Raw genomic sequence first — 12,302 nt, forward strand, 5'->3', positions numbered from 1 at the left:
GTATCAGAGTAAAATGAATTCACCCACTGGCTCTTGAACTACTCAAGTTCTTTTGTTCTTTATTTCTTCATTACAGCTGTGTACTAGACTCATTGTTGAAGTGTACAATATTTAGCATATGCTGTGGCTGCAATTAGTTTTAAAGCCCCTTCCTGCATGATTTCCTTCCTATTTTTTTTTTCCAATTGTGAAGTCTGAGTGTTCCTGAAGCTTATGATATGTCACAGAAAACAAAGGGGGAGGGAGAGAAGTCCTTAAAGTTTCAGGGCAAGAAGTTTACACATTGTAAAAAAACATAATACAAAGATAATACACACTGGAGCCTTCTTACTCAAAACTAGTTTTATTTTAAAAAATAAGTTGAATGCATAGCACTCACAAAGATTCCATTGTTTTGGACATTTTGCATTTAGAAGCACCATTCTTTTTTATGCCATAAAAAACACATTTTGGTTCTAATAGTAAGAACAGTGTATTTTTAATGTACACCGATAAAGCCCTTTTAAATAATATAGATTGAAACTGTTCAGTGTACATTTTCTCTGTAGTCATGATGCAGCTGTAGTGTCAGAAAAAAACCTCAGACTAAGTAATAAATTAAAAACAAACAGCATGTAGTGGATCTTTTTACAATTGACCTAATGTCTTAAAATAGTCAAATAAAAAATACCCTATTAAATGTAAATCCGTGGTATTAACTATGAATAAGCCCCCCACCCATTATAATTCCAGTGTTAAGGATTAGTTAATATTTTATATCTCAAATGCCTATGGGATAAATTTACTAATACCCCCCAAAAGAAGAGCCTATACTGCTGCGTTACAAAAAAGATGACAAGTTAAATGATTTAAAGATTTTACAGAAAAAAAATTGCTACAGGCATCTGCTGTTATTTCAAGTCATGGTCTATTACAAGACTGTACATTCATAGCATCAGAGGTAGTTAGAGCACTGAGGACTTGGATACAGCATTGCAACGAAACAAAACCAGCAGAAAGAAGTCCATTTCCCTCTAAAATGGGTAACAGTGCTGAGTAAAAAGCATGGCATCTTATGAGGTGGAAAGTTTCTACTTAACACTACTCTCAGACACAGGGAAAAATTCATGAAGAGAAGAGAGGAAAAAAACCGAAACCAACTTGCATTTTAATAAGGAATTGACCACACTATGCCTATTTCAAAGTTGATTCTCTAAGATAAAAGGGAGAGGGTCATCTTTTCCATTCACCCTCCTATTCTTCTTGACTTGCACATCTATGCTACAAAAGCCCACAACAAAAATTGGGATTTAAAAGACAAAACAAGAGAAATAGGATTTCTTCTCCTCAACAATAAATAGGTTTTTGTAGCATGTTACAATTTAGCCCCAGAAAGAATGAACACAGCTGTCCTCCCTCCATTCTGAACACGATGGTGATAAAGCCTTCATCTTCATATTGATAATGTAATTTAATTGCCCCTGCTTTTAAAACAGTTTCTGTAAGATTCACAATAATACAGTGTCATTTGATGGTACACAATTTTAAGTGCTGCCACTAAGACAGGGGAGAAGATGGTAAAAGAACAAATGAAATGACCAAAAAAAGCCTTAAGCACATATACTATAAAGATATTTTAAAGTAGTAAGAATCCCATCATTCATACCACTTCCTCCCATATTCTACCACAGGAGAAAGTCTGATATCTTCTTGTATTTAAAAAACAAAACACCCCCCAAAATCCCCCAACAAACACACAGAGGACCCCAAAAACCATCTCTACCATAAATTTCATCCAAGAGGTGGATGATGAAGCTTTCTACTCTCAGACTATCCACTCCACAGGAGATAGTGTAATCCCATAGTTATATAATTAGCACCTTACTTGTGATGAAGCAGTTCACTCTGCAAAATGTTTTTTGATCCACCCACTTGGAAGAGCAAATCTCTATTTTCTTCTGGAACTCCCAAATAGTAGAAGAAAAAGTTGCCCCTTTATTACCTGAGAATTTCCCTCCACTATAAACCTGACAGAACCAGATTTCTGTCAGCATTTAACTGTACTTTTTCTGTAGGGATGGTATTGTCAGTACAACTGGAGGATGCTTTCTGTTGGTTAATAATATTTGTGTGTTTGTGTGTGGTGTACACAGAGGAATCACAGCCACTGTAGTAGTTCTGGTACAGTACAAGTTCAGTTGAAACTTTCTCTTTTCTTCAATTATCACACTGCTGGGTACTAGTTCACATCTACATTCTGTGAACACTAACATATCCCTTTGGTACTCTGCATAGATGCCCTGAAGAAAAGCCACTCCACTTGCTATAGTCTCTTCCCTCTCTGCCTTCCTTCCCCGAGTTATACCCAATTAGTGTACAAACCAGCAGCACTGAGTAATGAGTAGAAAAGTCCCTGAGTTAGTATGAAAAAGTTACTTTAAACACAAAAAAGATAGGGAGGATAAGAGACGCAAAAACATACTGTCTTGTCCTGTAAGGTACAAAACTTAAAAAATTAGCCAAAATACCAGTTAATTCACATGTGTTAGCCTAAAGCAAATAACCAACACAAGTGGTGAAAAAGGGGCAAGAATATGGAGTTAGCCACACGAGATTTGTTTCTTCCTGTGATCTCCATGTACCTGTAGAAGTCTGGTATTCAGTGGATTCTTGAGTTTCAGTATAAAGTAAGTGTTAATACTGTACGGTGGGATGACATAAATGTCTTCAAAATAATACTGCATATCTCCTTCATTAAAAAAAAGTCTGTAGTTAGTCCACAGCTGGTTTTCTTTTGAGTAGTATTTCATAGACACACATTAGAAGCAGAATGTCAAAGTAAGAACGTATTATCCCCAAGCATACAGATTCTTTTTCAGAGGATGGTCTGTGTGCTAACTTTTTGCAGGCTGTTATTTGAGCTGTGGTGCCAGTTGCCAATCCAGTTGTTCTTTTTTTCTGGGAAGACGCCTTTTTCATTCAATTTTTTTGCCCTCAAACTTTTTTTTTTTTGAGGCTTAACAAAAAAAATGAAACGATTTTCCACACGACTCTCCACCCCCAACAAACAAGCACAAAACTGTTTTGTACTTATCACCTCTCAAAGCAGGGAGTGATACAGGAATATCGTCCGTTCACTTGGTATGTCCTGTTGTAGGAGACACTGATACACGGCTTCACCTCCAGCGGCACGGCCAGCGCCATGGCAGCACTGCCCGGGACGTGGCCTCGAGCCTGAGCACCGGTGTGTAAGGCAGCAGGGCAAGTCTGCAGCGGGTAGGATGCTGCGTGAGTGGATGATAAGATCTGCTGGCAGCTTTGCTGCTGTGATGCTGGATGGTGGTACTGTAAGGAAGACTGATGAGCCTGCAGATACTGCGGGATGTGCTGCTGAGCATTGGCCTGCTGGGCACTTGGAGCTGGGGGCTGAAACACGGCGTGCTGGGCAGACTGAGTCTGTTGTCCTTTCTGCTTGTTTGCTTCCTTTACGTCGTTATCGTGCGCACTAAAACAAATCAAGGAGACAAAATGCATCAAAATAGATATTGATACCATTTGAACTCTTTGAGTTAACATTTAGGAGCACTCTAAAAAATGGTGCAAATATCTGACAGCTTCCAAAGCTTAAAAAAAAATAGTTTTAGCTATCATTTACAATCACCGAAGGTTTCAACATTTGGTTAGGGTACAGTCTTCCTTTTCAGCATTTCACTTCATTGTATAGCAATAAAAAACACAGATAAAAGCCAAGTACACACATGTAATAGAGCGGGATCTAGAATTACAGTGCAATAAAATTTGCTACTGTACTTTAGTACCCCGATAAATTGCCAGATTACCAGAACCTGAAGTTGCTGCTTCTACCTCATTTAAATTAAACAGAGCATAAGGTTTCTAAAGACAAGATACCAGAAAGGTTTGTAATATCTACATCACAGTACTTAAAGATCATATGCATATTCATATTGGATCCCATTCTGGAGAGCAAAAACACTTCTTTTTTTCTTCCTCTCACCCTTTTTCTAGCCTATCCAGTATGGCTCATCTGAATTCCCTTTGATTTACAACTGCCTGAAATGTCTCTAGACACACTCTCTTTCTCAATTCTGTGCTAAGGTTAAGCAGATTCCACCTACATTCATAATTCCTTTTTGATGGTGCTCTCCCTCTGTTCCAGAGCAATAGTGAAAACACTTCTGCAACAGCACTTGCATGCTTTAGGTACTGCTCCTTTCATTATACACATGAGTGAAACCAACAGAGGCCATCAAGGGTGATAATGTCACATTTCTAAGGCTGATGTGGTTCTTCCAGATACAGCTGTGCTTCTCCTGTTCACAACTATACTAGACTTGGCTAAGAGCAAATTTCTGTAGAGGGAAAGCAAATTGTGTAACATGCCTTCCCAGGAAAGTTCATTTGGCAATCATTGGCATTTTTATCTCATGTCAGCTGGAATGCAAAAATGGATACAGCAAAAATAGATACAAACTCCTGGTCATTTCCTGCCACCAAGGCTAGCCACTCAAACGGTCTGCACATTTGATCCATCATCTCTTTGGAGAATGCCTTGAACTTCCAAGGCATAGAGTCTTCTCTATAAAAGCTTCTGTGCTTTTGGTACTCTTCACTAGCTGCTCTCAGAGCAGACTAGAGAGATTGGGAACAAGCTATTGAAAATGCTCAAAGCATCCCAGATTTTCAGTGGAAATGTAAGGCAGAAGTTTATTTGTTGAAAGATGAGAAAAGAGATTAGATCTGATAAAGATTTCTCTTTTGGAAAGAGGAAAACAGTTATTGCCTAACAACATGTATCTACCAAACTTATGTGTTCCCTAATACATAAATATTTTCAGAACAGAGGAACAGAAATTTATAAAGAAACGTAATTGCAGTGTTGGCAGCAATGAATCATAACAGATGCAGAAATGGACTTTAAAAAAGGCACTGGAGTTAACTCACATGAGGAGTCGCTCAATACACGGCACCAGGAAGTCCCAGGAGTAGGCAGTGAGGTGGTGCAGCCGCGTGGGCCACGTGGGCGAGAGACGCAAGATAATCCTTGAAGAAGCTACACATGCAGTAGCAACTAAAGAAGGGGCATAATTTAAAAATTCATGATCTAGAAAGAAGGAAAAAAAATCATTTAAGTTTGACATTGTCTGTCAAGACAACAAAGAAGTCATTACCTGAAATCTGTAACTCACCTTGCAATGATACTTCCAGAAAGTAATCAGCATATTTTGCCATATATAACTTAGTCTTCTCTAAGCAAACCATTGGCCAGCCATCATGAAGATCAGTCTCATGGACAGCAATAGAAAGATAATAGTCGATGAAATGAGCGGCAGTTGGGAGGCACAAATTCCACTGAAATGTTTCTAGCAACAACAGCTCCATATGAAGCAAATTCTGTTTTGTTAGTACCAAATTCATGTTAGTCATACAACCCAAGCTGTTCAACTGTTCAAGTTTGGGAACACTGTCTTCCTTTTCTTCAAATTTACCTTCAGGTGAACAGAAAGAGGAGGGAAAAAAAGGTTCAGCACAAATGAACTATAAAATGGATTATAGCTAATGTCTTGTTGGTCATATTTCAATTCTACTATGTCAAACAAGCTTGAGACTTTCCTGTAGATGCAAAGCTCAAACAGACTATGTCATTGGAGACAAAAAGGGGTATGTACTAAAATGGGCTCAATTTCAGCAGATAATGTCAAACACTGTGTAGGATGTTGTGCAGTGCCATGTTTCCTGTTGGTTTTCCCATGCTGGCACACAGAAGCCAGCTGCCAAGAGCAGAGTATTAGGACACCATTGACACTTCATATGCAAGTTTTTGTCACCAAATTATTGTATAACATCTCCCCATCATCAATGAAATACCACTTTGATGTGACTTGGCAAACACACCACAAGAGCATTTGGCTTTAATCACCCTCCCACCCTCGCACACCCTTTTTGCATCTAAAACTCATTAGAGCATAGCTAGAGCTCCAGCCAACCTGGCTGCTTTTAATGCCTGCTATGGTAGGTGCAGTTTTATATTTGAGATCTGGCAAAGGAGTGGATTTTCAGCAACTTGCATCTGAAAACACCCTCTGCCACATACACTATTGCAACCTTCCTTGGACTTTTAACTTGTCAGGTCTGTATGTTTTTAGCCTAAAGCAACATTGTGTACGTAGAAAACCCATTAATAAGAGAAACAAGTGTCACATTTCCATACAGTTTGCCATATGGTTGTGCTATTTCAATTTCATTGCAAATTCTTTCCATCTTACACTCTCTATTCAGTACTACATGATAGGTTGTAAATGCACATTCTTTGAGTTTTGCAAGACTGAACATACGTGAACGTTTACTTTTTTCAGTGGTGGAGGTACTTATATAGGACTTAATCCAATACCAGTGCCAGTCTGTTAGTTTTTGTTTCCCATACTCCAGTAATTACAGAAATAAAAACTTCAGGAGTCACATAATAATTTCTCTTACTACTTTCTTAACCTTATCAGATGTATCACAGTGTCATAACTTATTGCACCACTGATTAAACTGCTTGTTTAAGCCAAACAGGGCAAAAGTTTAAAACAGCATTTTGCTTCTCTCTGAACCAACCCATACACTGCTTCTCAGAAGAGCAAGTACTCCAGGCTTTCAGATCTCTCCTTGCAGCTTGCCATGAACTATGGCAGAGGTTCGTTTAAAACAAACGAACAAAAAGTTCTCTTCAGAACATGAATTTAATTTGAAAATCCAGCATTAGTTCAAAGCCAATCCATTTTCCTAAATGGATTAGAGTGGTTTCTGAGGCAACGTTTTCATACTCGGCACGACATCCTTTGCCAAGAGAAGATTACTGGCTGGTGGCACCTAGTCAAAGTCTACCCTCAGAATCTGAAATAAGCCTTTTCTGGTTTAACTGCCCTGCTGAATAGCTGTATTAGTGGACAAGGGATGCAGTGAAAAGATGAAAACTGTCCAACACCACTGCACTCCAGTTTTGTAGCAAAGAGAGTCAAGAGCCCTTTTTGGGGAAAATGAGAATAGATTTAGAGAAACAGATCAGCAGAAACTGAATCAACAGTTACTTCTGCTGCTAGGACCAGTTTCTCTGAATCTATTGGTTTAAAAACAAGTGCCAGCAGGTCTCCCAGCAAATGGCACCCATATTTTTTTCCGGGATACTGAAAAGGGGTCCACAAATGTTGAAAGATGGATACACACCACAAGAATCTATAAGCAGCATTGTTCATAATGAGTGTTTGTAATTAATTCTGTCTTCAGAGTACTGTGTATTCACCAATGTATTTTACCTGCATTACATTTTATATGTGACAATACAGGATTTATGTTAGTTTTAGCTTGCTTAAATAACATTGCCATTTACAAAATCTGGAGTATTCTAGAACTACACAGCACCATCAGCAGAATGCAGTGCAGTCTACACATGGTTTGTTTTGTTAATTTCTTTATCACAGATATGCAAATTTCTCATTTCCAGCACAGGACATACCTATTTAAGATACCCTAGAAAAACAGTCTTTCTGTTCCTACGACACAGGTCTTAAAGTTCACATTAGAATAATTTCTTTACAAATATAAACATTAGTTTTTAATCACAGCAGGGTGTTTTTTTTTTCCCACCCTCAGTTTCATCATATGCCAACAGAAATCAAAACAAGCCTAAAGAAATGCTCTACCCATTAGGCCAAACTGATACGCACTGCTCATCATTTATAACCACTTTGTTTCCCCCACCAAGACGCACCTTGCATTTGGCAGGAGAATAGATTAGTCTAGTTCAAGTTTGGTGGCACATACTTACTTGCCAAAAGTAAACAGGAAAGAGCAACCACGTGCAGTTGCTGTGTGGATATGTCGTAGCGGTCCATGAAGAGGTCCAGCAGATACACGGCCAGGTGTCGCGCAGCAGGACACAGCCTGAACCTGTTGCTCACGATGGCAATCAGGTCTGCAAAGTATCTTCTCAGGTGTAACTGGGGAGACTGGCCTTTGTAAGAGGGCAGCTTCAGCTCCTAGATGGAGAGCAGCAGGTAATTTTATTAAAACCATAATTTAGTTTGAAGTGGTATCAGATTAATACAGCTGATATTTTAATATTTATAACAGAAGTTTCAAAGGATTTCTCCCTTCTTCCTTCTGTTCCCCTCATTTCAGAATCCCTTTTCAGTGAACAAAATCTATTTGTTGTATTACAGAACAGTTTCTGCACAGCATCAACAACTTAAAATTTAACATCTTTCATTTGGGCAGAGTGACTTCAGCTTTTACCCTGTCTGTTGTATTACCTCTGCTGCAAAGGCTGTACAGCAAGGGCACACACGTATTCCTCAGCTGCTTCAATGCAAAGTTCAATAGTTTAACTCAACCCCTCTCTTGCTACAGCTCAGTCTGAGCAACCAGACTTTGTACTTAATTGTTTGCATGTTCTAGAGCTGCCAAATCTTCTGCTAATGCCTCCAGGAAAAGACCACTAACAGACAGCTGAACCTTAGGAAGGGGAACAGGGTGTGCACGAACCAACATTCGCCTGGTGTGTATGTTAAAACACTGACCCGATCTGATTGATGTCACACTGATTGATTACAGTGTCTCTAAGACAGGTAGTTAAGCTCACACGGCCTCAGATTTGGGAGGAGGATCCCTCAAAACAAAGGTCCTAGAAACACCACATTTGAGAAAATCTGTGCTACGATCTATTTCGAATAAAAAATTTGGATTGGTAGAAAAAAAAACCCCAACCCTCCAGGCTCCTGCCCAGTAGCCGTACCTATTCTTGTACACAGCAGTGCTGTCCTCTTATGAATAAATTTATGAATAGACTGTGCACCCACACAATGCGTTCAAGTTAATTTTGAGTACACTTACATTTCCAGCGAAAATTAACTTGATTAACTTAATGACATCAAGTTGGAATGGAGTCATACAAATTTTTTCAAAGTTCTGATGTAAATTCAAAGTTTTGAAACATGCTCTTGAAGTAGAACAAAACCCCAAAAACAAATTTCCCACCTATTAAGCTTTATAATTCGCCTTTCACTGCACTAACTTAGCTTTAATAAAGATAACTTCGGTAGCAAATAAATGATCCTGTCCTTTTATTATTTCCCTCCACCACCGGAAAAGAGTAAAGCAGTCACGGCTCCGGGAAGAGTAATCCTCTCAACGAGTATCATCAGGCAACAAAAGCATGTTTTTTAGTAGGTTCAGTCACTGTAAACTGATTTTCAATCCAAGTGTTAAGATGTTCTTAATGAAAATAGTCCCAAAGAACAACTCTGAGACAGTCGAAGCAACTTCTAAACAATTGCCTAAACCCTCTATTCTTCTTAACGCACGCACCGTTTCTTTCACTAGGTTTTTGTTTGGTGGGTCTGTTTTTTTTTTTTTTTGTTCCAACAACACTACAATGCTTTCTGCCGAGTTTAACCCTGGCCCCGCGCCAACACCTCTGGAGCAGCACCGGGCGCAGGGTGAGCCCTTCCCCTCTCCCGAGGGCAGCGGGAGCACAGTCCGGCCGCTGGATCAGCTGTCACGGCCACGGACAGACCCCCCAGCGCCCACGCAGGGAAGGCACGGAGAGTTCCGAGTTTACAAAAGCCAACCCCGCCGAGCCCCGGCGGCCGAGCGGGGCCGCTTCCCAGGCTCTCCCCTCCCCGCCCGCGGCCGCCCCGACGGCCGGGGCCTCACAAAGGCGGCGGGGCCGCCCCCCGGCCCGGCTCCCCCCGGCTACCTTGTATCGAAGCGCCTGGTGGATATCGGCCGCCAGCTGTCCTGTCCACCACTGCGCCTCCAGCTCCATCGGCGGGGCGGCGCGGCGCCCGGGCCCGGGCACTGGGGAGGAAGCGGCGCTCGCTGAGGGCGGGACAGGCAGCGCCACCCTCGCCCCTTTCTGGCTCGCCCCCGGTTAACCGCGATCAGCTGCCGCGGGGCGCCCCCGGCCCCCCGGCCCAGCTGGCCGCCATGCGGGGCACAAGTGCGGCTCGTTAAGCCGCCCCCTCCCGCCGCGGGGCACGGCCGGGCGAGGGGGTCGCGGAGGTGGCGGCGGGGGAGGCGGTGGGGCGCGGCCCGGGACACCCGAGCGCGGCGCGGCGGCCCCGGGGCTCCGCCGCCATCACGCGGCGCCGCGCGCCGCGCCCATTGTTAAAGGGCCGCGCGTGTACAAAGCCGGGCAGTGCCCGCACGCGCCCCCCGCCCCCGCTCGCCAATCGCCGGCCACCTTACAGCGCGGGCCCCTTGGCCGCCAATCGCCAGCCCCTTTACAGCCCGACCCGGCCGCCAATCAGCGCGCGGCGGGCGCGGGCCGGAGGCGGGGGGCTCTGGGCTCGGGGGAAGCGCGGGCGGGGCGGCCCGGCCCGGGTCCCTCAGCCTGGCTCCCTCAGGCGGGGCTCGGCAGAGCCGGGGCGAGGTGGCTCACCCGGCTGGAGCGCAGCGGTGTTTGGGCCCCCCTGAGCTCCAGATAGCACCTTTTATTATTATTTTTTTTTCTATTTCTCCCAGCTCTTTCCCCGCTGGGCTCAGCTGTGAGGTTTCAGCCCGGGGCGGCGGCAGCGCCTCGCTCAGCCCTTGCCCTGCAGGGCATTGTCCCGGTGGCAGTGCGGGTCGGACACGCCTCCTCCGAGCTGTGAGGCCGCAGTATTGGATTAATTTGGTTCCCTGGTGGTTAAATCCCGGGAGGTTTGCAGCACCGGGCATCGTTCCTTTCCGTAGCCGGTGTCTCACTGAGCGAGGGCTCCCTGTCCGGCCGCCGGTGACCGAGCGCTCCCACTCGTGCCCCTGGTTTGGACTCTGCACCTGCTCTGCCTCCACAGAGCCTTGGTACTTTCTGCTCCCCGGTAACCAACCCCACGCTACAGACACCTTACAAAATAAAAATTAGTCCTTCATAGTCCTTTACATATTTGGATTTATAAATATTGAAACAACCAGTTAATGAGACTATAAAACGTGGTGCAACAGGTGATGCAAAGTGATGGAGAAGAAATGCTTTGAGTGCAACTTCAGTCGAGGGAGTGTATTTAATTTTTTTGTTTCTACCTTGCTCAGGCATGATTTTTTTTTCCCCTTTTAATTAAGAAAATAGAAACCAACTTTTTGACATAACCAGTTTAATGACTCTGTAGTGGGAACTGTAAAAACCTCTTCCTGTGTGTCTAATGGGTAACCCTATAGACTACAGTGGTCCCTTTCATCTGAGGAAGTGTGCTCATAGGTTGAAGCTTTTGTTTTTGAGGACACATTTTTGGACAGTTTCCATTTATGACAGATGTTATAGAATGCTACATAGTTTTCTGAAAAAAAACCAAAAAAACCCACCAAAAAACCCCACAAAAACCAAAAAACAACAAGAAAATGTGGTTTTTTGTGCATAATTGCCAAAATACTTTAACTATTTACATTAACTCTCTGACATCTATGGACTATTGCCAAATCAGTATTTTCCTGATCCGATGGCTTTTTGTCTCATTTCTCTACATTATTTTATAGGCAAATGCATGCTCAAGCTATTTTTTATATTTGCATATACATTGTTTTTAAATTATCTCTGAAGAAAGGTAATACCAAACTGTACGTTTCAAGGATAAGTCTCAAAACCAGATTCCGAATGGAGACACTGTCTTTTATAACATCTTTATTGCCTTCAAAAATGTGCTGCCTGCATGAAGAGAAGGCTAATAAACACCAACATGCTAAAACCTGTTACAATGGGCCCAAACAGGGAAGTGATGTCCCTTCTCTTATTGCGATTAGCAGTGTTGCCTCCCCGTAGAGCTTTTAAACACTCTGAGGATTAGTCTGGTGCTGAACTGTTAAGCAGGGAAAAAAATACTGATGCTTGGTGGCTTGTTTCTAAGATATGCTTGATTGACTTGGATAGGAAACATCATCCTTATAAGGCTGTGTACTCTGAGAACTATTTATTTTATGTATAATTGAGGAAAACAATTATGTCACTGTTACTTGCCACTGCGAAGTGGAGTGAGCTGCGGAATTTCAGATTCTTTTTCCCATTACAATCTATGTTAATTGAGTTGTTGGTTTTGTGAACAATTATATCTATCTGCTTTTCATGCAATGAAAACATAGGTTTGGGAAGAGCTTCATCGTTCTGCCCAAGGCCAGGATTGCTCCTGGCATGCATTTTTGTAATCTTGGAGACATTTAGAAAATCATCCTATTGAAAAAGCCAGAGCAGTTAAGTACAGCCTGGCTATCTGCAGGAAGCTTACATCCTATCAGCTGTTAACAATCAGCCATTGGAATAATCTCCTCAGGGAAGCGGTGGATTCCCCAACGTT

General features: G+C 42.5%; 1 protein-coding gene across 1 annotated transcript; it reads right to left on the reverse strand.

The window, feature by feature from the left end:
• Positions 1–336: 336 nt before the first annotated feature.
• On the reverse strand, positions 337–9,822 carry CCNJ (cyclin J). The gene is made up of 5 exons (XM_083865990.1): positions 9,737–9,822; positions 7,808–8,018; positions 5,187–5,486; positions 4,942–5,101; positions 337–3,484 (listed from the first exon to the last, which is right to left on the reverse strand). The coding sequence occupies exons 1-5, from the start codon at positions 9,803–9,805 to the stop codon at positions 3,073–3,075; spliced, it is 1,152 nt and encodes a 383-aa protein (XP_083722116.1). The 5' UTR covers positions 9,806–9,822; the 3' UTR covers positions 337–3,072.
• Positions 9,823–12,302: the final 2,480 nt, after the last annotated feature.

The sequence above is a fragment of the Zosterops lateralis genome, assembly GCF_965231275.1.
Source record: "Zosterops lateralis genome assembly, chromosome: 8".
Taxonomy (NCBI): domain Eukaryota; kingdom Metazoa; phylum Chordata; class Aves; order Passeriformes; family Zosteropidae; genus Zosterops; species Zosterops lateralis.